The 25,541-nt window shown below is 40.1% G+C and overlaps 1 protein-coding gene across 2 annotated transcripts in view; it reads right to left on the reverse strand.

The window, feature by feature from the left end:
- The window catches only part of LOC115215189 (probable U3 small nucleolar RNA-associated protein 11), a 129,970-nt gene that overhangs the window by 72,802 nt on the left and 31,627 nt on the right, over positions 1 to 25,541 (reverse strand). For both annotated transcript variants that reach the window (XM_029784377.2, XM_036505204.1), the window contains exons 5-6: positions 7,233 to 7,326; positions 806 to 936 (exon numbers count right to left, since the gene is read on the reverse strand). In XM_029784377.2, the coding sequence (XP_029640237.1) occupies positions 806 to 936; positions 7,233 to 7,326 (225 nt within the window). The remainder of the gene's footprint in view (positions 1 to 805; positions 937 to 7,232; positions 7,327 to 25,541) is intronic.

Below are 25,541 nucleotides of genomic sequence, written 5' to 3' on the forward strand. Positions count from 1 at the left end.
TTCCAGTCAAACTGTCCAACCCATGCCAGCTTGGAAAACGGATGTTAAATGATGAGGATGATATTTGGTTTTGAGTATTTACACTTAGGTATCGTAGAAATGCCTCATTGACCAAAAAATGTATTGTCAAAATCCATATTTGTAAATATGAAATTTTCTCAGGACTTGCAGCACCTCACGACTGACAGCAAGACGGTTTTCCTTTCAGCTGACAAAAAGACGACAGGTCAATCACATCTCAGGATATGAAATGTCAACAAATTGGTGCAGCAGACAAATAAAAGAGACATTTATTTTCAGAGATTTATTTCCCAAAGTAACACCAGGGAAATATGTTTGGAAGCCATAAAACAGGTGTTTATATATATATATATTTTTTTTTTTTTTACATGAAACTCTGCTCAACTGTGAAAAGGAAAGGAAAGCATTTTTCGGTTTGTAAACTGTAGAGGTTAAAGTATTTGCCTGCTAATTCATGGAATGTGAATTCACATAATCATCATCATCATTGCCATCGCCACCACCACCACCACCACCGCCACCATCATTATCATTGTTTAACGTATGCTTTTCATGCTGGCATAGGGTGGACGGTTTGACTGAGGACTGGTGAGCCAGAAGGCTGCACCAGGCCCAATCTGATCTGGCAAAGGTTCTACAGGTGTTTCACTCATAAACACACACATTGCCCGGTCTGAGATTCGAACCCGCAATCCCTTGAGCGCGAGTCCGCTGCTCTAACCACTAGGCCATATGCCTCCACAATCTGAACAAATAGAAATTAGATGATATTAATGCCACATACCTCAGATGTTTGCTCATCTAAACTAGTGCCAATGTCCATCTGCTGCAACTGGTCAGTCTTTATTCTGTTATGTCTTCGATTAACGAGTAATGGATGCGTATGGAAATGCTCAGCAGCATCAAACTTTTCCACTGTGAAGAGATGCAGACAAAACTTTTTAAGAAGAATATTCAGAAATAAATTAATACTTTACAAGAAAAAAGAAATCATGTAGACTTCCATATAGTTTCCATCTAGTAATCCATTCACAAGAATGTCATTGGCCCAAAGGTACAATAGAAAATGCCTGTGCTAGGATGGTGCAATGCATATGTGTGTGTGTGTGTATATATATATATGTATATAAAAATTATTTTCTTTTCGTAATGAGATAAAAAAAAAAACAAGGTTGTGTAGATTTTAGAACATTTATAAATAGGTCTTACAGCTGTTTCTAGGGTATTTATTATATTCCTTCATCAGAGATGGTGTGAGAAGATGGTAAAGCAATAGTTAATTTAGATAAGATATGAAATAGAGAGTGAGGTGGAGGAATGAAAATAGATGTGAGATATGCAGGGATATTGCATTTGTAGGTCCATTATTTAGGTAGAATGGTATACATATAAAATTCCAATACCGTATGAGTAAAATCCAATAGTATCTAAAATTGGTCGTTCCAAGTATAGAATTTATACACAATGTTATTGAATCAAGGGTTTTATTTAAAGTGACCTAAAAGTAGGGACACCTTTGGGTCTCACTGACACCATTACCTCTCATAACCTATAAATATATATATATATAATAAGATTTTATAGTTTGCTTGAAGCATTGTATATGGAATATAACGTTGAAAGATTTAAAAGGTCAAACAATGCAAATAGATTTTAAGATAAGGTAACGTAAGCTAAAAGTAAGTTACCTGGTAATCTTTGGTCTTATATGTATCCAATATTTTGGGGCATACAAATCCTTTCTTCAAGGTTAAAAAGGAACTGTCCTTGGTTAGCTGCTTTTTGTTGGAGATAAAATAATTCTGTGATTATATTTGAATTTTCAAGCGTTTCAAATATATTCACAGAATTATTTTATCTCCAACAAGAAACTGCTAACCAAGGACAGTTCCTTTTTAACCCTAAAGAAGGGACTTGTATGTCACGAAATATTGGATACATATAAGACCTAAGATTACCAGGTAACTCACTTTTAGTTTACCTTACCTTATCTTAAGATCTATTTGCATTGTTTGACCTTTTAAATCTTTCAACATATATATATATATAATATGTATGTATGTATATATATTCTCTCTCAAATACAGAACTACTGGCTATACCACACTACTGTGTTGAACAAAAAGTGACGTCCAGATAAGCTAAAGTTTATTTCCTTGTTTATAATTTTTACAACATTTTAAACATTCACAACTTGCATTTCCACTTGTTAACCTGTCTTAATTTAATTCAACATAATTAAATTAATTCTTGTACGTTTAATATTTTGTTTTTGCCCTTTCATCAACACTGTCTCTGCCCTGAAAATATCCATATCTCGTCTCCCCACTTTCATTTATACTCTGCCCTGAAAATGTGCATGTCTTGTCTTTTTCATGATAATTTGTATGTTTTGTCCAATATAGGTTTCTTTTGGGCTTACTGACATGATATGCCTGTTAGCAAATGTCTGTGCAAACCTTTTTAGATGCTGAATGCCATCCCCTATCTCCCTGTTATCTCTGACCACTCTGTCTTCAGCCTTAGAGCTGGTATGTTCAATGGAGGCACATTGAAAGGTAGGTCCGGTGAGATTATTGGGATGCTGAAATGGAGGCATGTAGATGTGTGTTGCATTCAAGAAGTAAGGTGGAGGAGAGCTTCAGCCAGATTTCTCACTGCAAAGGACATAGGTTTAAAATCTGTTGGAAAGGTAATAGTGATGAGGTAGATGGTGTGGGCATACTTGTAGCTGAGAAATGGGTGAATAAGGTAATTGAGGTACTCAGAGTGTGATAGAATGCGTAAACTAGTTTTGTGAAAGAGCACAACTATTTCTGCTTGAGCTCCTCAGCTGAGTCTACTGGATGAACAAAAGCATTGATTTTATGATGTCCTTTTGCAGACAACCACAATGACAAATGACAGTGATCTTATCCTCATAGCTGATAACTATAATGGATATGTTGAGCAGCATCTGGGTGGTTTCCATGGTGTGAATGGAGGTTTATTTTAGAGTAGTTTAAGTCTAGATGTCCATGGGAATTCCTGTATGCTGATTATCAAGTTTTCAATGGGGAATTAGAGAAGGAATTCTATGCATGGAAGTTAAACCTAGAATTGAGGGGTCTTAAGGAAAACATGGAAAAAAATGAAGGTTTTAATAGGTAAGAAAGAAGACAGGACTCTGGTACCTTCAGGGAAATGGCTTTGCATGATATGTAGAAAAGGGGTAGGTACATGTTCCATAAACTGTACCAGGTGTAAGTTATGGATACATAAGAGATGTAGTGGAATCACAGGTCCACTATCCCACCCATATTTACTCAGCTTGTGCCTTGTGAGACCTTTTGGGCACCTCACTGCCATTATCGCTTGCAACTCCTACTGATTATTTTCTTCCTTTCTTTCTCACTCAACCACTTTTTCTGACTAGATGTGAGTAACCATGCAGATCTTCACAACCAGGTGCCCTTCCTGTTACCAGTCATTATTGTAGCTTCTTACAACACAGAGGAAAACAGTGGTCCCTATTCTAAAACCCAGATACATATGACAAAATATTAACATGACCAGTTCGTATTTCTTTCCTTCGAGGTAAAAACAGGCACCATGAGGAAGTATGAATTTCCTGATGTAGGGATAGGCATAAAGAGTAGTTGACAGGTATTTTGTTGGTTCGTTGTGCTGTGTACAAATCCCAGAAAAAAAAGCAAAACCTATGCACCAAAAAAGAAACAATTGAAATAAAGACCAGAATAGTAACAACAGCAGAAATATTAATGGTTGCATCAGTTGTAGCTACAAGAAGAAATGCAGCAGCAATAATGGCTTCAAATTTTGGCACAAGGCCAGCAATTTTGGGAAAAAAGGGGTAAGTGGATTACACTGACCCCAGTGCTTCTCAACTGGTACTTATTTTATCGACCCTGAAAATATGAAAGGCAAAGTTGACCTCAGTGAATTTGAACCCAGAATGTAAAGAGAAAGATGAAATGTTGCTTAGCATTTTGTCTGATGTGCTAACGAGTCTGCCAGCTCACTGCTTTGGATGTAGCAGTAGTAATAACAGGAAGAGCAGCAAAAGCTGCACATTTATCTGTCAATATATATGTGTATGTGTATGTGTGTGTGTGTGTGTGTGTGTGTATATGCATAAAAAAAAGCATAGTATAACAACCATTTTTCCATGAACCAGAAAATAATATTCTTATCATGAGGATAAGACTTCCAATTAAAATAAATCTTATGCTTGACATCTGGTTTCTTCACAGAACAAGAAATAAAGATTTTTAAGAGATGACGACTGCTGGAAACAAGAAGAAGAAGAAAACGAAGACAAGTTTGGAAGGAGAAAGGAATAATAGGAAGGAAAATAACAACAATAACGAGATGAAGAAGAAAAGGAGGAGGAGGAGTTTCGAGTTTTTCTTGCAATCGAATGATTAAGAGAAACTGTGCTAAACAAGCTGTGTTTAAGTTAAATGAAGATGGTGGCGAGGAGACGTCTGATAGTTAAACATACTTTGCAAATTGAGATCAAGAAACAGATGTATTTCAAATTGACAGTCGGCAGCTTAAGTTGCTCCCAAAGAAAATCTCCCAAGCTTGCCTTAATGCTTCTACTTTCTGCTATAGTTGCACATGTCGCACACAGCTGCCATTTGGTATCAATGTCAACGGTATTGATTTATTTCCACTAGGCACAAAGTGAATGTTTCTAAGAGAGAGGTGAAGTGGGAACACCGACCGGAACCAACTCCTGTATGTATATTACTAGTGCTACTAAACATGGAAGCACAAAGACTGTATGGTTGAGGAACCGGACTACAGATTGTATGCTCAGGAGTTTAAAACATTACAAAAGCCACTACTTTGCAACTGAATGCTTACTTTAGTCTGGCTAAAAGAACAATTAGAATTTTTAAAAAAGGCTTCAATTCCTTTCTCACAACAGAGCGGCTAACCGGCTTCCATGCCAGTGGCACACAAAAGGCACCATTCGAGTGTGATCGTTACCAGCGTCGCCTTACTGGCACTTGTGCCCGTGCTAGTAGGGTGTCAAGAGCACCATCCGAACGTGATCGTTGCCAGAGCAGCCAACTGGCTTCCATACCAGTGGCACGTAAAAGGGCACCATTCGAGTGTGATCGTTACCAACGTCGCCTTACTGGCACCTCTGCTGGTGGCATGTATAAAAAGATTCGAGTGAGGTCATTGCCAGTACCGCCTGACTGGCCCCCGTGCCAGTTGCACGTAAAAAGCACCCACTACACTCTCGGAGTGGTTGGCATTAGGAAGGGCATTCAGCTGTAGAAACTTTGCCAGATCAGATTGGAGCCTGGTGCAGCCTCCTGGATCGCCAGCCCTCAGTCAAAATCGTCCAACCCATGCTAGCATGGAAAGCGGATGTTAAATGATGATGATGATGATGATAATGATGATGATGTTAATGAGCAATTACTTAATACCCTGTACACTACAAGCCTGAAAGTGCAGGTGGTGGTAGACCAGCTGAAGTCATCCTTGATGAGAAAGTAAGATTTTGAGTCAATTAGGACTATGATATGAAGGACAAAAGAAAAAAAGTGTGTCATCTGGCAAGGAATCTTTTAAAAGGTTCTGAGCTGAACATGCTTGGGGACGATTGGGAGCACTTCTGGTCAAAAGGTCACATAAATTCTTGCCTTTTTTTAAAGACTCTTACAGTTCTCATTTCTTCAAAGAGAGCCAGACCAAAATGTCAAAACTCACTTCTCTCCACACCATACAATCTTATTCTATGAATCTTATTTTGACTAGATTTGAGATGAATTTCAATAAGAAGCTCTATAATCATCCGAATTAAGAGACTTGAGCACACTGCATCATCAATGACAACACTGCTTTTAATGAAGATCTGCAGAAAGCCACAGATGTTATGCAGTCTCATGTGATCTGACCCATTCTTCAAAGGTGTTATGTCTCTGTAAGAAATCAATAAAATTTAAATTGAGAATCTTTGAATGTCTGTGAAAGCTATATTTCTATGTATGTTTAAACATGAGGCTGCAGTGGCAATGGGGTTAAGGTAAAAAAAACCTCTGACTTAAGAGACAGACCTTACCATAGCTACAATGTCATGCCTCAGGGAAAACCATGCAATTCTAATTCTGTTTGCCTTATGTTGCTGAACTGATAAATTGGGTTTCAATCTTGCTTAACAGTTGACTGGTTAATGTCTGCAAGGACATCCAACTGTGAAAATAAATGCACCAACCTCCCCCACTCAATTTAATTTAGCATAGTTATATGGACAAGGTTAAAGAAAGGGAATTCTCATATCTTCATGAAAGCTTGCAGACTACCAGTATTCTTCTTAGGTTTTCATAGAATTGAGCAAATGAGAAACAGATCTGTCAAAAAAGAAATTGTAACTTTTTGGAAATGATCTACAGCACATTTTGGTTAGCTGGGTTATTGAAATAAGTGTATTGGCCACAGAGATATCAATGCCATTGACAGGATTTGAACCCTTTATCCATTTCATACCTGACTGATTTAGCTATCTCAATTATCGCTCAGCTACTTTGCAAAATTTCATCTAAAAAAATAGCGAAATGTAATCAACTACGAAGAAACGTAATTATCTCTAGCAATGCAATTATCGTCACAGAAACACCTCATTGCAGATATACAGAAATGTAATTATACGGACATATTCCAACAATAAATATATTATCATTATCGTTGTTGTTATGATGTTTCAATGGGAGATGCACAGGATTGCAGTTTCTACCCTTCGTATTGCTTTCAGTCTCTAACACCAAATGTCACAACCCGAATCAGTAACAACTCAACCGGACTGTAACATTCTCTCTCTAACGTCTTTGATGTTTTCTTGAATGGGTAAAGGGGCCTCTGTACTTTGCAATTTTAAAGGCTACCGTGAGGAGGAAGTATTTTCAAGTTAGTATCAGAGGAGGAAACTTGATGGCAGGTTTTAATGAAGCCATACAATTCTTGAGTGAAATGAACAGACGAAGTATAGCCAATGTGTTCTCTGGGGTGGTGGAGAGTGTGTGTAGTGGCAAGGGTGGTGGAAATAGTGCAAACTAACCAATACCTTAAAAAAAAAACCCAGCAAAAAAGCTAATGAAAATATTGATGATATTGATCAAACTATTAAAAAGGCAGGATTTTTTTCTCTAATTATTAAATATCTAATTGTAGAAAATCAGAGAGCATCTCACCATCAGCTTCTGTGTCAACGAAGATTGTGTGATTGTTCTTAATTTCATCGGCTGTGTCTAAAAGATGGAGCTCAGCAGTCAACCGTTTGATTTTCTGGAAATTAAAAAGAAAAAAAATTGAAAAAAAAAAGAAAAGAAAAGAAAAAGCCAAAAACGAACATGAAAGCGAATTAGAGGGATGCAGCTAATGTGTAGCCAAAGGAAGTATTGAATAGAATTCAATAATTCCAAATGATGTACTAATGGCAACAATTATCAATTACAAAGCAAAATATTGATTTTGTTTGGCCTGGCACAAGGTCGATTTTTGTAAAGGAAAAGGCATAGTTGATTTAATTAACTACCAGTTTATTACTGGTGGTTAATTTATCAATTGCGAAGAGATGAAAGGCAAAGTGGATTCAAGCAAGAATAGAACTCGGAACAGAAAGAGATGAAACTAACTACCATAATAGATTTATTATCACGCTCTAGCATTGTTGCCAATTTGCTGGCCTTTACAATGTTAAAATAGTGACATTTTTTATGTGTAAAGGGTAAACGTCGACAAAGAAGGACAGCAGCTGATTTTTTTTATCAACCTGTAATATATTAGCTTATTCTATTAATTCAAGGAAAACTGAAAAGGAGAGTTGAACACTGAGTTGCCAGGTTAGATTCTGTAGAGTCTCTACTCAAACAACCAGGTCTTGTTTGGACCATTTTCTCTTAACCCTTTGGCATTCATATTACTCTGTCAAATATAATGCTTATCTATTCCCATTGTTTTGAATTAATCTTGCATTACCTCATCGCTTTGAGATTTCAATGTTGTGATTGTTTATTTTTAGAATGACATTGTTGGGTAGGTGTGAGAGGCTGAACCTAGTCAGTTTGAACATAAAACGAATAGAGTAACCGGGCCAGATACGGTGGGTTTAGACGATAAAGGATTAACCCTTTTGTTACTGTATTTATTTTGAGATGCTCTGTATTTCTTTCAATTCTTTAAACACAACAAAGAATTTAGTAAAATAGCTTAGTTATCATTAAGTTGGTGTTAGGAACATAAATTGTGACTAAGGTTTGGTGGAAGCTTTTAATTCAAAACTTATGAAAACAAGTCATTTGTACTCAGAGTCAGTTTCAGCTGGGTTTGTAACAAAAGGGTTAAACTAAATAATGATTTACTGTCACAAGCCACAAAGCCTCGAGGGCCTGTATATATAAGTGATCTAAGGTGTGTGTGTGAGGAAATTTAAGATCAACTTCCAGTAGAATATGAATTTAGAACAATGACACAGAAAACAGAGATATTACACAGGAGTCAACGCGATACCTTCTGTCTTGAACTTTAATATTATTTACACCAGCAAAATATTAAAAGGTAAGTTTTAAAGCCATCCATGGATAAACTTTATGGACATCAGCATAAAAATAAATTTCATTAATGAGTTCATTTTAAAGGTAGACAAGAATCCTCACACAACAAGGACAGGTTAGAGGCCAAACTTTATAACATTTAAAGAAAACTCAAGTAAGAGTAAAACTAAATGAAGCTGAATTATGAAACTACATTTACAAACAAACAATTGGTTTGATAATTCCTTAATGACTTTAGCGTTCAGATTACTTTGTCAAATGTAATGCTTATTTACTCACACTGTTTTGAATTAATTATGTGTTACCTTGTAGCTTTGAGAGTTGAGAGCTAGCTGGTTTGAGCATAAAACAGGTAGAATATTTGAGCCAGTTATGGCCGGTTTAAATGCTAAAGGGTTCATGTCTTTTACCAATTCTGGAAATCTGTGGTGGTGAGGGATAAAAGTGAGTGTGTGGAATCTAAGCAGTTTTTGGTGAGTAAAATAATAGGTTTGCAATTTGTTGACCGTAAGCATTCAAGTGGTTGTTCTGAATGTGGTGCAATAGCAGTGAGACAAATGGATGAGGATGGAGATGTATCAGGAGATACCCCACAATGCACAGTAGGGGTGAATATAAGCAGAACAGAGGGGACAGAAGGGGGATGTTACGTAAGAATGTAAGGGGAGAGGTTAGAGTTGGGGGAAGTGGTGACTGTGGCAAGTGATGGTGAGAGAAACTGGGGCCATGGTAGATATGTGAGGGCATGGAGAGTGGGTGTGGCAGAGTGGAGGGGCATGCAACTGTGATCATGGGTGGGAGGGCAGGGTGTTGGGCAGATGGGTTGTTAAGGGAGTTTTGATGGAAGGTGGGGACACAGAATATGCATGTGGAGGCAGGGGTCTGGTCATAAAGGGTCTGCCTGTGTGACCTCGATTTCACTTAGCTTGACATGTCTTCTCAAGCACAGCAAATCATCATTTGCCTTGGTCCCTTGTTATCTCTTCCCTGAGATACAGCAACTGTAAACCTTTCTCACCACTTCATCCATGTCTTCCACGGGTTCCCTCCATCATCAGAGATCATTGCTTCATTATGCAGCTGTCCCCATCCATATGCATCACATGGGTCTAGTGGTCAGGATTCTACGCTCTCACAGCAGCGCTGGGGATCGATTCCCCGCTTGGGATATGGCTATTTATTGGTGTTAGGAAGGGCATCAAGCTGTAGAAACTCTGCCAGATCAGATTGGAGCTTGGTGCAGCCATCTGGTTCGCCAGTCCTCAATAAATCTTCCAACCCATGCTAGCATGGAAAGCTAAACAATGATGATGATGATAAGGTAAATAAGTATGTGCCTGTGTGTATAAATTGCTTCTGAACCCTTTCCCTTTTGTTTGTTTCAAATTCAGATGTTTATTATTGCTGAGTTGGGGGAATTGAGGTCTGGAACATGCTTTTCTTGTAGCTTGCCTCTGGTTGAAGTGGTGTGAAGATCTGAAGACATGCCTAGTCATGCTTGTGTCTTATGGGAAACTCATCTTCTCAAGGCTACCATGCTACATGGACATCAAAGAGAAAACCACCAACTGATCGTGGCCGTTGCCAGCCTCCCCTGGCACCTGTGCTGGTGGCACGTAAAAAGCACAACCAATTGTGGCCGTTGCCAGCCTCACCTGGCCCCTGTGCTGGTGGCACGTAAAAAGCACCTACTACACTCACGGAGTGGTTGGCGTCAGGAAGGGCATCCAGCTGTAGAAACACTGCCAGATCAGACTGGAGCCTGGTGCAGCCTCCTGGTTTCCCAGACCCCAGTAAAACCGTCCAACCCATGCTAGCATGGAAAGCGGACGTTAAACGATGATGATAATGTTAAAGAATTTCAGATTAACAGGAAATTTTTATGACAGCAATGTTTGTGCAATAAGAGGAAGGCCTGCACACACACAAAAAGATACATATATTGTATTGTGTGACATAAAAATTTAGAAACGAACATATATAGACATTAAATACACATTTCATTTACATTTGTCTTTGAAGGTAAACAAAACTATTGAGTTCGAAAACCCCTCTTCATCAGTTACAAGTTATTGATCAAATATTCTTCCGAGTTCCACCGTGATGACAGTATAGCTTTATGGATTTTCCAAAACTTTTCACCTCCAAGAGAAGACTGCTGTGATTAGCATCTCTCTCTCTTTCTCGCTTCGCTAATGATGAGTCATTTTTAATGACAAAAGCATAATTGGTATGGGGCGTATTAAAAGTTCATATTGATTTTTAATATATAAATGTCTAGATATATATTTTTGTGCCACGAGATCACACTAATTATGGTCTTGTCTTGTGCACTGAGCTCTCTCTTAACTAACGTATGGAGATATGTACCACGGTATAATTTTTGTGTGATGTTCAGTTTTAGCTCTCAAATGAATTTCACATGATCAAGCACTTTGCCATGTGTGACGATTAACAAAATTGTTTAGTTCGACACTTGGCTCACTTACAAATTATCAGCTGAGAATTCTCAATTCTATGGTGATGACCAAGGAGTGATGTGCAATTTCTCAAAGTTTCCACACGAGGACTGCTGATGCTGGTTGTTATCCTTCCACTTGTAGCTTCCTGTCAGTACTGATGCCACATAAAAAGGCACCTGTGCCTGTGCCATGTAAAAAGCACCCAGCACACTCTCTTTTACTCTTTTATTTGTTTCAGTCATGTGACTGTGGCCATGCTGGAGCAATGTCTTTGGTCGAGCAAATCGACCCCAGGACTTATTCTTTGTAAGCCTAGTACTTATTCTATCGGTCTCTTTTGCCGAACCGCTAAGTTACGGGGATGTAAACACACCAGCATCGGTTGTCAAGCGATGTTGGGGGGACAAACACAGACACACACATACACATATATATATATATGCATGTATACGATGGGCTTCTTTCAGTTTCCATCTACCAAATCCACCCACAAGTTTTTGGTCGGCCCGAGGCTATAGTAGAAGACACTAGGCCAAGGTGTCACGCAGTGGGACTGAACCCGGAACCATGTGGTTGGTAAGCAAGCTACTTACCACACAGCCATTCCTGCGCCTATAAACTGATTCCTGCTCTGTAAACTGATTAGTATTATGAAGGGCATCCCCACCATAAAAACTAAACCAAAACACACGACTGGAACCTGATGCAGCCTTCCAGCTTGCTAGCTCTAGCTTAACCATCCAAACCATGTCAGCTTGGAAAGCGGATATTAAACGACGATGATGATGATAATGTTCATCACCATCATCGTCACCGACAGTTTCTGAATAAGGTACTATTGCTGCATGGCTAGATGTGTTTTTCATAGAAGACTGGAAATGAACAGCCTCACTAGTATAATGATGGTGCTGATTTACAACACCAGTCTGCACAGCTGAAAGAATTAGTGGCCCTGTTGTCGCATCCCTGATGTTGGTCTACATCTAGAAAAAGAGAGTTGTCTGCTTATGATGAATGAAACACTGAAAACAAATTATTGGGCAAATAATACATGTGTGTGTTCTTTTCTTTTATTCTTTCATTTGTTTCAGTTATTTGACTGCGGTCATGCTGGAGCATCACCTTTAGTCGAACAAATTGACACCAGGACATTTTCTTTGTAAGCCTAGTACTTATTCTAGCTAAGTTGCAGGATGTAAACACATCAGCATCAGTTGTCAAGCGATGGTGGGGGAACAAACATCGACACACAAACACACATATATATATACACAACAGGATTCTTTTGGTTTCTGTCAACCAGATCCACTCACAAGGCTTTTATCGGCCCGAGACTATAGTAGAAGACACTTGCCCAAGGTACCATGCAGTGGGACTGAACCCAGAATTGCACCGGTGGGAAGCAAGCTTCTTACCACACAGTCACCCCTGTATGTATAATAATAATAATAATAATAATAATAATAATAATAATTCTAGTATGGAATTTATAAATACTTAATACATCGCTACACACATTCCCACAAATCACATGATTTTAACATCAGAGTCCGTATCCTGTAATCTGTACAGTAATCATCCCAAAGAAACCAACTCTGATGTTAAAATCATGTGATTTGAGGTAACGTATGTAGTGATGTATTAAATATTTATAAATTCCATCCTAGAATTATTATCATTATTATATTTATCCTAACATGATGCAACCCCAAAAAACTGACATACTCATCAGTATCATTAGACTGTAACCGGCATAATGAAACCGGAGCTTTATTTGCATACCTTTAACGTTACTATAAACGAATTCAAAAGGTGTATATATATATATATATATATATATATATATATATATATATATATTACGTGATCACGTGACCGACCAGGCTATCAGATGTTGCTACACATTACTGGTCACAATGCGCTTCACATTGTTTTAGCCTTTAAGTGATGCCACCCTGCTGGCTAAGCGAGCAGGCCAACAGAAGAAAGAGTGAGAGAAAGTTGTGCGAAAGAGTATAGCAGGGATCGCCACCACCCCCTGCTGGAGCTTCATGAAGCTTTAGGTGTTTTCGGTCAATAAACATTCACAATGCCCGGTCTGGGAATTGAAACCGCGATCCTACGACCACGAGTCCGCTGCCCTAACCATTGGACCATTGCGCCTCCATATATATATATATATATATATATATATATATATATATATATATATATATATATTACGTGATCACGTGACCGACCAGGCTATCAGATGTTGCTACACATTACTGGTCACAATGCGCTTCACATTGTTTTAGCCTTTAAGTGATGCCACCCTGCTGGCTAAGCGAGCAGGCCAACAGAAGAAAGAGTGAGAGAAAGTTGTGCGAAAGAGTATAGCAGGGATCGCCACCACCCCCTGCTGGAGCTTCATGAAGCTTTAGGTGTTTTCGGTCAATAAACATTCACAATGCCCGGTCTGGGAATTGAAACCGCGATCCTACGACCACGAGTCCGCTGCCCTAACCATTGGACCATTGCGCCTCCATATATATATATATATATATATATATATATGTATATATAACATCATCATCATTTAATGTCCGTTGTCCATGCTAGCATGAGTTGGACAGTTGACCAGGGCTGGCAGCTGAAAGGCTGCATTAGACTCCAGTCTGATTTGGCATGGTTATCTACATCTGGATGCTCTTCCTAATGCCAACCACTCCAAAAGAGTAATGCGTACTTTTACGTACCACCAGCACGCGTGCCATTTGTGTGACACCGGTATCTGCCATGACTGATTTTGTTTGGCTTGGTAGGGCTTCTTCTCAAGCATGACATAATGCCAAAGTTCTTGGTCATTGCCTCCATGGAACCCATCATCATTTAATGGTCATCTTCCATGTTGGCATGGCAGTTTGACAGGAGTGGGTAAACAGGAAGACTGTACCAAGCCCTACTGTCAGCTTTTAAATGGTTTCTATGGCTGGATGTCCTAATACAAACTATATTACAGTGTGTACTAGGCATGTTTTATGGCACACAAGCATTTATGTTTCGTACATATATAATATGATGCTTATTTAATGTTAATTGAATTACTTAATATAGGTTTTAGCACCTGGGAGAAATGCTTAGCGGAATTTTGTCTGTCTTCACATTCTGAGTTCAAATTCCACCAAGGTTGACTTTGCCTTTCATCCTTTGAGGCTTGATAAATTAGGTACCAGTTGCGTACTGGGGTCGATCAAATCGACTGGTCCCCTCACCCAAAATGTCGGGCCTTGTGCTTAGAGTAGAAAAGAATACATACAGATATGTGTGTGTGTGTGTGTCATCATCATCATCATCATCGTCGTTTAACGTCCGTTCTCCACGCTAGCATGGGTTGGACGGTTCGACCGGGGTTCTGGGAAGCCAGAAGGCTGCACCAGGCTCCAGTCTAATTTGGCAATGTTTCTACAGCTGGATGCCCTTCCTAACGCCAACCACTCCGTGAGTGTAGTGGGTGCTTTTTACGTGCCACCTGCACAGGTGCCAGGCGGGGCTGGCAACGGCCACGGTCAGATTGTGTATTTTATGTGCCACCGGCACGGAAGCCAGTCGAGGCGGTGCTGGCATCGGCCACGAGTCGGATAGTGCTTTTTACGTACCACCAGACCAGGGATCCTGGCTGGTTCAATTCGATTTCGATTTCGCTTGCCCCAACATGTCTTCACAGCAAAGGGTGCTGGCAGGGTGCCTGTCGTACGGTCGCATTGGAGTATTTTACGTGCCACGGCCACGAGTCGGATAGTGCTTTTTACGTACCACCAGACCAGGGATCCTGGCTGGTTCAATTCGATTTCGATTTCGCTTGCCCCAACATGTCTTCACAAGCAAAGGGGGTTGGCATGGGTGCCTGTCGTACGGTCGCATTGGAGTATTTTACGTGCCACGGCCAGAGTCGGATAGTGCTTTTTACGTACCACCAGGCCAGGGATCCTGGCTGGTTCAATTCGGTTTCGATTTCGATTTCGATTTCGCTTGCCCCAACATGTCTTCGCAAGCATGGGGGGTTGGGATGGGTGTCTGTCGTCGGATGAGGTTCTATATCGACTTCGCTTGCCTCAACCGGTCTTTGTGTCCAAGGGAGGAAAGGCATTCATAAGTGGGCTGGGCTCACTAGTCCTGCCTGGTCTTCTCACGTACAGAATATTTCCAAAGGTCTCGGTCTCTGGTCATTTCCTCAGTGAGGCCTAAAGTTCGAAGGTCGTGCTTCACCACCTCGTCCCAGGTTTTCCTGGGTCTACCTCTTCCACGGGTTCCCTCAACTGCTAGGGATTGGCACTTTCTCACACACCTATCTTCATCCATTCTCGCCACATGACCATACCAGCGCAATCGTCTCTCTTGCACACCACAACTGATGCTTCTTAGGTACAACATTTCTCTCAAGGTGCTAACGCTCTGTCGAGTATGTACACTGACATTACACATCCATCGGAGCATACTGGCTTCATTCCTCATGAGCTTACGCATGTCCTCAGCAGTCACAGCCCATGTTTCGCTGCCATGTAGCATGGCTGTTCGTACACACGCATCATACAGTCTGCCTTTTACTCTGAGCGAGAGGCCTTTAGTCACCAGCAGAGGTAAGAGCTCCCTAAACTTTGCCCAGGCTATTCTTATTCTAGCAGTTACACTTTCAGCAGTTACACCCCCACTACTGACTTGGTCACCTAGATAACGGAAGCTATCAACTACTTCTAGTTTTTCCCCCTGGAAAGTGACGGAAGTTGTTTTCTGCAGATTTTCGGAGGTTAATGCTCCCGAGCATCTGCCACATACAAAAACTATCTTCCCAGTTAGCCTACCTTTGACATTGCTGCACCTCTTATGTGTCCATAGCTTACACTGGGTACATCTTATAGAGTTTCTACCTACACCTTTTCTACAGATCGAGCAGGGCCATCTTCCTGAAGATATTTGTGGATTGTCTACCTTTCTACTTATTAGTACTTTGGTTTTAGCTAGGTTGACTCTAAGCCCCTTGATTCTAAACCCTCCTTCCACACCTGGAACTTCTCCTCCAGTTCTGATAGTGACTCAGCAATAAGAGCAAGGTCGTCAGCGTAGAGGAGCTCCCAGGGACAGCCTGTCTTGAATTCCTCCGTAATTGCCTGGAGTACTATGATAAATAGGAGGGGGCTGAGTACTGAACCCTGGTGGACCCCAACCTCTACTTTGAATTCTTCTGTGTACATGTTGCCAACCCTAACCTTACTTACGGCATCTCTGTACATGGCTTGCACAGTCCTCACCAGCCATTCATCTATCCCTAGTTTCCTCATTGACCACCAGATAAGGGATCGGGGGACCCTATCAAAAGCTTTCTCCATGTCAACGAAAGCCAGGTACAGGGGCTTATCTTTGGCTAGGTATTTCTCCTGCAGCTGCCTTACCAGGAATATAGCATCAGTGGTACTTTTTCCTGGCACGAACCCAAACTGCATCTCATCTAAACTAACTCTCTCTCTAATTAGTTGGGCTATGACCCTCTCCGTAACCTTCATTACTTGATCCAACAGCTTGATACCTCTGTAATTATTTGTATCTAGGGCATCACCTTTACCTTTGTAGCAGTTGACTAGTATGCTGCTGCACCAGTCATTGGGTATGACTCCTTCGTGTATCACCTGGTTGACTATACGGGTGACTAGGTTATAGCCAACACTGCCAGATATTTTGAGCATCTCTGCAGTAATTCCTGATGGGCCTGGGGCTTTCCCTGTCTTCATGCTTCTAATTGCCTTAGCTACCACGGAACTATCAACTCGGATAGCTGGTCCCTCTGTAGGGTCAACATTCGGCAGACTCTCTTTATCCCATTCATTTTCCTCATTCAGTAACCTTTCATAGTGGCGTCTCCAAGCTTCTCTCTTTGCATCCTCATTTAGCGCAAGTGAACCATCCTCCATGCGAACACATTTCTCTCCTACCACATCACGATTCTCTCTCACACACTGTCTTGCAACACGAAATACCTCAAGTCTTTCATCCTCACGGCGCAGGACATTGGCAAATTTTCTCTTATCTGCTTCCCCTCTGGCTAGATAGACCTGTCTCCTAGCTTCCCTTCTGGCAGTCTGATACCCTTCCCTGCTACCACCGTTCTTCCAGGCCTTCCAAGCCTGTTTCTTTTGTCTATATATATAAATTATTAAGGTGGCCAGTCACAATTTAAAATCAAAAGGCACAGGTTCAATCGTCACTAAAGTAACTATGTATGTATATATATAATTTTTGGCAAATTTACGGAAAGAAGTTCCATAAATGCCACCAGTTTTATTAAAAACAGAGGAGACAAGTTGTTAAAATTTATAAGAAGTTTAATTCTTGCAGCTGATCATTTTGTACATAGATATAATGATAATACTATAAATTCATGATTGAATTAAATCAAATTAATTAAATATCAACATACTCTTCAGTGCAGGAAGGAAACAAACCACAATACAAGGAACTTAAAAAGAAAGAAATAAAGCAGAAAAATTGGATCTAGGAGATTCATATTGATATCCGTGTGAGAAAGAGATGGGAGTCATGTTGGATATCAATATATACATATACATATATATTGAAGAATAATAAAGTTGTGCTCTACCGAATGCTTTAAGTAATCCTTCAGTTTAATGTAAAAATTGCTTACATTACAACATGAAGACGAATATTAACACACACACACACACATATATATCTACCAGCAGTATCACGACCAAGCAGTGATTGGGCATAGGTGAACTTTAGGTTAGTTAAAATATGTTTGTGACATATTTCAACTTCTAAAGGCAAATTCTCTGCAGTTACCATGGAGAAAAAAATTCTACACCTTTTACCAGAAGAGAGAATATTTTTTTTCTCCATGGTAACTGCAGTGAATTTGCCTTTAGATGCTGAAATATGTCACAAACATGTTTTAACGAACCTAAAGTTCAAATTCATACACAGATGCATACACACATACATACATACATATCATCATCATCATCGTTTAATGTCTGCTTTCCATGCTGGCATGGGTTGGACAGTTTGACTGGGGACTGGGAAGCCAGGAGCTGCACCAGGTTCCAGTTTGATCTGGCAAGGTTTCTACAGTTGGATGACCTTCCTAAAGCCAACCACTCCGAGAGTGTAGTGGGTGTTTTTTATGTGCCACTGGCACAGGAGTCAATAACTTATGTTCGGATAGTGCTTTTTATGTGCCACCAGCACAGGAGCCAATCATTCGCATTTGGATAGTGTTTTTTATGTGCCACCGTCATGGGGCACTGGCATTGACCACATTTAGATGGTGCTTTTGACATGCCATTGGCACAGGAGCCAGTCAGGGGGCACTGGCATCGACCAAGTTCAGATGGTGCTTTTTATGTTCCACTGGCATGGGAGCCAGTCAGGGGGCATTGGCATCGATCATGTGGATAAATTTACATATCTTGGAAGTGTGCTGAATCCTGTTTGTTATTTACATGATGAAATAGCAAACCATCTTCAAAACCTATTTCAAGTTTTCAAGATCCTCGAAGGGCGAATTTGGTCTAACAGAGATATTACCAAAACCACAAAGGGTGTGGAGCGCAGGACTTGTGTGCTTTCATCCCTTCTTTACACATGTGTGACATGGGTTGTATATCAGAAGCACTTCAAATAACTAGAGTGATTTCATCAGCAATGTTTGTGCTCTTTACCGAAAGTCAAAATGGGTGCACAAAATACCAGATTCTGAAGTACTTAACCATGTTGGTATTGAATGGTATTGAAACTGAAATTCATCGACATAAACTTTGCTGGACTGGCCCCATCAGATAATGGAATCTGATCAACACATGCCCAAAGAATTATTTTACAGTGAGATAAAAGGAGCAAAGATGCCTCAGTGTGAACCAAAAATGTGTTAAAGATTCAATATGTTGCTCTCTAAAGAATTTCAGTGATGCATGCAAACTGGGAGAGCGACACAATGGACTGACCAAAATGGAGGAGAAAAGGTGTTGCCTTGTTTGAAGATAAGCAGAAACATTCCCTGATAAAAAGAGGGGCAAAAAAAGATTTGCTTTCAGCTAATGGTCCTTCTCACCTAACTTGTGATACCTGCAACTGTATTTTTTTTCTCCCGAGCAGAACTGGTTCATTATAAATGGAACTCCGACTGACTTTTCAATGTCACAACCCAATGAATTATCTCGCTCTGTTTGCAATAAGATCTGCAGAAGTGAATTTGGATTGACAAAGCATATGAAACACCACAATAACAATTTGCAGCAATCTTTGCAGCAGCAAAATCAAGCATTTTCTTGTCGTCTGTGGGAAAATTTGTAAATCTCTTAATGGACTAACAGTCTCAGACCATCTTCTAGTAATTCTAATATGGAAATATGTAAACATTCAGCTCCATATTCCTTGTGAGTTTCTGTGTTGTTCATTTTGGTGCCTATGTGTAATGCAGTCCATCAATGCTGGTGTTGAGAGAGTTACTCTAGATTAACAAGTTGATAACCATCGTCATCATCATTTAATGTCCATTGTCCAAGATGGCATGGGTTGGATGGTTTGACCAGGGCTGGCATGCTGGAAGGCTGCACTAGACTCCAGTCTGATTTAGCATGGTTTTCCATGGCTGGATGCTGCCCTTCCCAATGCCAACCACTCTCGGGGTGTAATGAGTGCTTTTACATGCCACCGGCATGGGTGCCATTAGCGTGACACCAATATCTGTCACAACCACAATTTTGCTTGGCTTGATGGGTCTTCTTCTCAAGCATGACATAATGCCAAAGGTTTCAGTCATTGCCTACGTGAGGCCCAATGCTCAAAAGGAAATAGGCCACTACACGCACACACACATACACACACTCACGTCCAACTCACGCCAGCATGAAGAACAAACATTAACTGATGATGATAATGACATACACATACAAATATAGATATACGCCTATACATAAGAATACAATATCATCATAATCTAATGTCCCTTGCATGGGCTGGACAGTTGGACAGGAGCTGACCAGCTGAAGACCTGTTCAGGCTCCATATCTATTTTGGCATGGTTTCTACAGTTGGAGGCCCTTCCTAATGCCAAATATGTACATACACACACACACACATAAATATGTATCATCATCATCGTTTAATGTCCGCTTTCCGGAAGGCTGCACCAGGCTCCAGTCTGATCTGGCAAAGCTTCTATGGCTGGATGCCCTTCCTAATGCCAACCACTCCGTGAGTGAAGTGGATGCTTTTTACATGCCACCTGCATGGGAACCAGTCAGGTGGGTCTGACATCAATCATGTTTGGATATTGCTTTTTATGTGCCACTAGCACGGGAGCCAGTCAGGTTGACCTGGCAATGACCACGTTCGGATGGTGCTTTTTGCATAAATATATATATACATATAAATATATATAAGTGAATCATGGTAAAAATGAGGCCTTAAAAGCATTTGTTAATATTTTTGCACGCTCCACCCACTCAATAATCTATATTTGCAAAGCCTTCCAAGCAACTCATCTTTGCAGCATTAATCCTTCCCTTACCTCTCTAACTATGGCACTAATTCCACAGCGGCTGTGGTTATAAGAGAGCATATATATATATATATATATACTTTTCTACCCTAGGCACAAGGCCTGAAATTTTGGGGGAGGAGTGGGGCAGTCGATTATATTGACCCCAGTACACAACTGGTACTTAATTTATTGACTTCGAAAGGATGAAAGGAAACTCAGAATGTAAAAACAGACGAACAAATTAAAATATTAGAACACTGTAATATATTGGGGGTCAATGTAATCAAATGCACTTTCCCCCACAATTGCTGGCCTTGTGCCAAAATGTGAAACCAACTTTTAAACAAGCATAACGCAGCAAAATCATTAGCATGCTGGTCAAAATGCTTAGTAGCATTTCGTCTGTCATACGTTCTGAGTTTAAATTCCGCCAAGGTCAACTTTACCTTTCATCTTATCAGGGTCGATAAAATAAGTACCAGTTGAATGCTGGGGTTGATGTGATTGACTTATCCACTCTCCTGGAATTGCTGGCCATGTGCCAAACATTTGATGCCAATATTGCAACATTACATACTGTGCATGTCCAACTGAAAGGCAACATGGAAAGTAGGATGCAAACCAGAGGTGATGGTCATGGTGGTGGTGGCAGAACCTGACATTATTCATAGTGTATGAGGGTTTCAGCCATTCCATTGAAAGTCTATAAAGACATCACTTCAAGATTTGTGTAGTCCAGGCATTCTTTAAATGATATTTCAAGAAAATATTCTGGGGGTCTTTTGTGGTTATTGGTGGCAGTGGCATGAAAAAGGCTCAATATTGATGTTTTGTATTAGCCTTAAGAATGTCTTACTTCCAGTGGATTAGCTCGGCTGGATTTCACAAGTTTTCTATTTACCAAATAGAATTTCTTTCTCTGTTAATATATTTATAAGATTTCAAATCACTCACTACCCTTTTAACCCTTTCATTACTGTATTTATTTTGAGATGCTCAGTGTTTCTTTCAATTACTTTAAATATAACAAAGAATTTAGTCAAATAACTTAGTTATCATTCAGCTGGTGTTAGGAACATAAATTGTGACTAAGGTTTGGTGGAAGATTTTAATTCAAAACTTATGAAAACAAGACATTTGTACAACAGAGCCAGAGCCAGTTTCAACCAGGTTGGTAACGAAAAGGTTAATAAAGAGAAGGGACACATTGAGTAACGAAGTCACACAGCTATTCCTGGTTTTTGTGGATTTGGAGAAGGCACCTGACAGGGTAACATGTTCAGTAATTTGGTGAGAATACAAGGGGGAGATAAATGACTTGTGAAGGGAGGAGTTCAAGGTCCAGTTTTCTTTTATTCATTGCATCCTACAAGCCATCACAGAGTTTAAGGCTCCTTTGTGATGGCTAGCACTTGGAATTCCTACATGCTGATGAATGAGTTTTTGAGCCTGAATATATAGGGGAATTGGAGAGAAAATTCTATGTTTGGAAACTAAACTGTGAAGTCTGAGAGTAAACTTAGCAAAGCCGAAGGCTTTATCAATACAGAAGACGGACTCCTGACACCTTCAGTCAAATAGTCTCTCTCTTAAAATACCTGGATGTCTCACTAGAAGTAGTTGAGAGCTTTTGTTACTTAGGAGATATAATCAGCAAGAGAGGTGGTTGCTCTGAAAGTATAGTAACGAGAGTAAGAACAGGTTGAAGAAAGTTAAGGGAATTAGTAGTACTGCCAAACAAGAAAGGTCTTTTTCCACAAAGTGAAGGCATAATGTATGATGCAGGTGTTAGAACTGTAATGCTGCATGGTAGTGAGACACAGGCCTTGAAAACTGGAAAGAAAGGCAGCTAGCATTTTCTGATGGAAGTGCAATGTAAATGTGCATGAAAGACATAGTACATATGTTCTTTTATTTGTTTCGGTCATTTGACTGCGGCCATGCTGGAGCACCGCCTTTAGTCGAGCAAATTGATCCCAGGACTTATTCTTTGTAAGCCTAGTTCTTATTTCACCGGTCTCTTTTGCTGAACCACTAAGTTACGGGATGTAAACACAGTTACGGGGACAAACACATGCACACAAACATACACACATACATATATATTCTATGGGCTTCTTTCAGTTTCTGTCTACCAAATCCACTGACAAAACTTTGGTCGGCTTGAGGCTATAGAAGACGACACATGCCCAAGGTGCCATGCAGTGGGACTGAACCCGGAACCATGTGGTTGGTAAGCAAGCTTACTTACCACACAGCCACTCCTGCGCCTGCCGAGGAAAAAAATAGAACTGGACATTGGAGGAATCAAATGTAGTGTGCAAGTAATATAACTGCTCTGTTATGGACTTGTGATGCATATGGATGAAGACAGCCGTATAAAGAAGTGCTGATCACTTAATGTGGATGGAGCCTGTAGAGGACAAAGACACAGGGAGACATGGAATGAAGTTAGTAAAGGCTGATCGCAGAGCCTTGAACCTTAAGAAGATGACAAAGGACCAGGATGACTGGTGGTATTAAATTCTCAAGAGGAGCCGAGGACCCCCACATCAGCAAAAGTGATTTCAGGTACAGCTGTGTAGGTATATATGTATGACTGAGCCTTTTCATCCAATTTCTTCTCCAACCCCTCAAGAAACCTCTACCACCCTCATCCCTCTAATTATAGCTCTTCTTTGATACCACTTACTACCCAGAACCATTTCATTTGTTATCTATCCCTCTTCATCTATAAATACTGTTCTCTCCATCCACACTCATTTTGTCTCCAACTGAGTCACTTAACTATCTCTTCTCCTCCTTGCCATACATCTCTCACTCTCCTCATGCACTACGTGTACCTCTCTCTCTCTCCTCAGCATCCCTACAACATACCCAACCACATCCCATCTCTCTTTCATCCTTCTCCTCTCTACTTTACCATAATTACTATTCTGTTGCATTCATCCACTTTGCTCTGCACTGTGTCATCTCCTCCTCCCACTACTTCCCCAACACACGCATCACTGGTTTTCTTCCACCCACATCCACCCTTCAATGCTACCCATTCTTCAAACCTACTCCCTTCTCTTCACTCATTCCCCAGAAACTTTTGTAACTGTCACCCACTCACAGTCTTGGGTCCTGTCCCATTCACTTCTATCAAGTTCATAAATTGAGTGTCCAACCGGATCTTTGTGGTTTTCGTCATTGTTTACAATTATTTTTTCCAATTGTTTTCAAATCTGGTTGTTTTGTATATTAATTATGAAAATGAAATTCATTTTTCCTATAAATCCATCCACAATTAAAAAGTTATTAGCCTTTAAATTTTGCAAAGTTTGGATATTTTAGCCAATCAGAAGTGAGTATTTTACATAACACCGTGGTGAAAATTTCGATTTCCATAGTAACCTATTTCTTTACTATCCACAAAGGGTTAAACACAGAGAGGACAAACAAACGGATTAAGTTGATTATATCGACCTCAATGCATAACTGGTACTTATTTAATCGACCCCGAAAGGATGAAAGGCAAAGTTGACCTCGGCGGAATTTGAACTCAGGGTGGTAACCGAAACAAAGAAGCACCACATGTTGCATAGCTGATTGTGAAGAACTGTTTCCATAGTAACTAAAGATGCTGCACATGCGCAGAAGGAGGAGGAGATACAAGAAAGATAATTTATTTTATAAAATCCTAGTTTAATGTTTTGACATACCGATGCCCCCCCTCGCCCTGATGATGGCAGAGGCAGTGAACATGCTGTTTTCTGATTGGCTGAAAATTATCATACTTTAAATACTTGTAACATTTTTGCAAAATTTTTCGAGAATAAATGAATAACAAATTTGGACTCAGCGTCAAAAATTACATCTATATGATACATTAAAATTCTTTTTACAGATAATTGTAAACAGTGATGGAAACCAGAAAGATCCATCCAACCAGACACCCAATCATCACCATTTTATTTCTTTCCATCTCCAGCCGATCTCTTGTACCCTCTCTTCTAAAATCTGAGCAGTCATGGAGCTCCTCTGAAACAACAAACCGGTTTTCCTCTGGTATCCTCTCTCATATATTCACCAGTAATATCTTGGTTTACTTATTTACATTTGATGGATATTTGTCCTCATCTTGTTTGTTGTTAACACAACGTTTTGGCTGATATACCCTCCAGCCTTCATCTGGTGTCTTTGGGAAATTTCAAACCTGGGTTCTCATTCCTAAGGTATTTTTCCAATGTTGTTGTTATTATTATTATTATTATTATTCAGGTCACTGCCTGGAATCAAACTCGGAATCTTAGTGTTAGTAGCTGGCACTCTTAACCACTACACCATATGCCTGTGGGCATACCTTAAGAATGAGAACCCAGGTTCGAAATTTCCCCAGGGCACCTGATGAAGGCTGGAGAATATATCAGCTGAGACGTGTTAACAACAAACAAGATGAGGACAAATATCCGTCAAATGTAAATAATGTACATAATTCCTCATCTCTCAGATATAGAACTGTATAATATCTTGGTGTAAAAATTCCCTGACCCCCTTGGGGTTTTTAGTCTTACTGTATGGTGACCCCATGAGTGCTGAAGTCACATAAAAATCACCCAGTACACACACAAACACACGATGGGCTTGTTTGAGTTCCCATTTGCCAAATCTACTCACAAGACTTGGATAAGCCCATGGCTGTTGTAGAAGTTACTTGCTGAAGACCACACAGTGGAACTGAATCCAAGACCACATGGGCACAAAGCAAGTTTCATGCCTCGGAGACATGAGTCTAGGCAGGTTTTTATAACACACCATGTGTCCCCAAACAGCCCTCAGGCTGGGAGACACAAGGCATGCAATAATAAAAAACTTACCTAGACTCATGTCTCCACTGCATGAAACTGTTAGCAGCTCATATCTTTATATTGTGTACATTAAATGATATTTATCTCTCACTGGATGGAA

Source organism: Octopus sinensis, linkage group LG8 (assembly GCF_006345805.1).
Source record: "Octopus sinensis linkage group LG8, ASM634580v1, whole genome shotgun sequence".
In the NCBI taxonomy this organism is placed as follows: domain Eukaryota; kingdom Metazoa; phylum Mollusca; class Cephalopoda; order Octopoda; family Octopodidae; genus Octopus; species Octopus sinensis.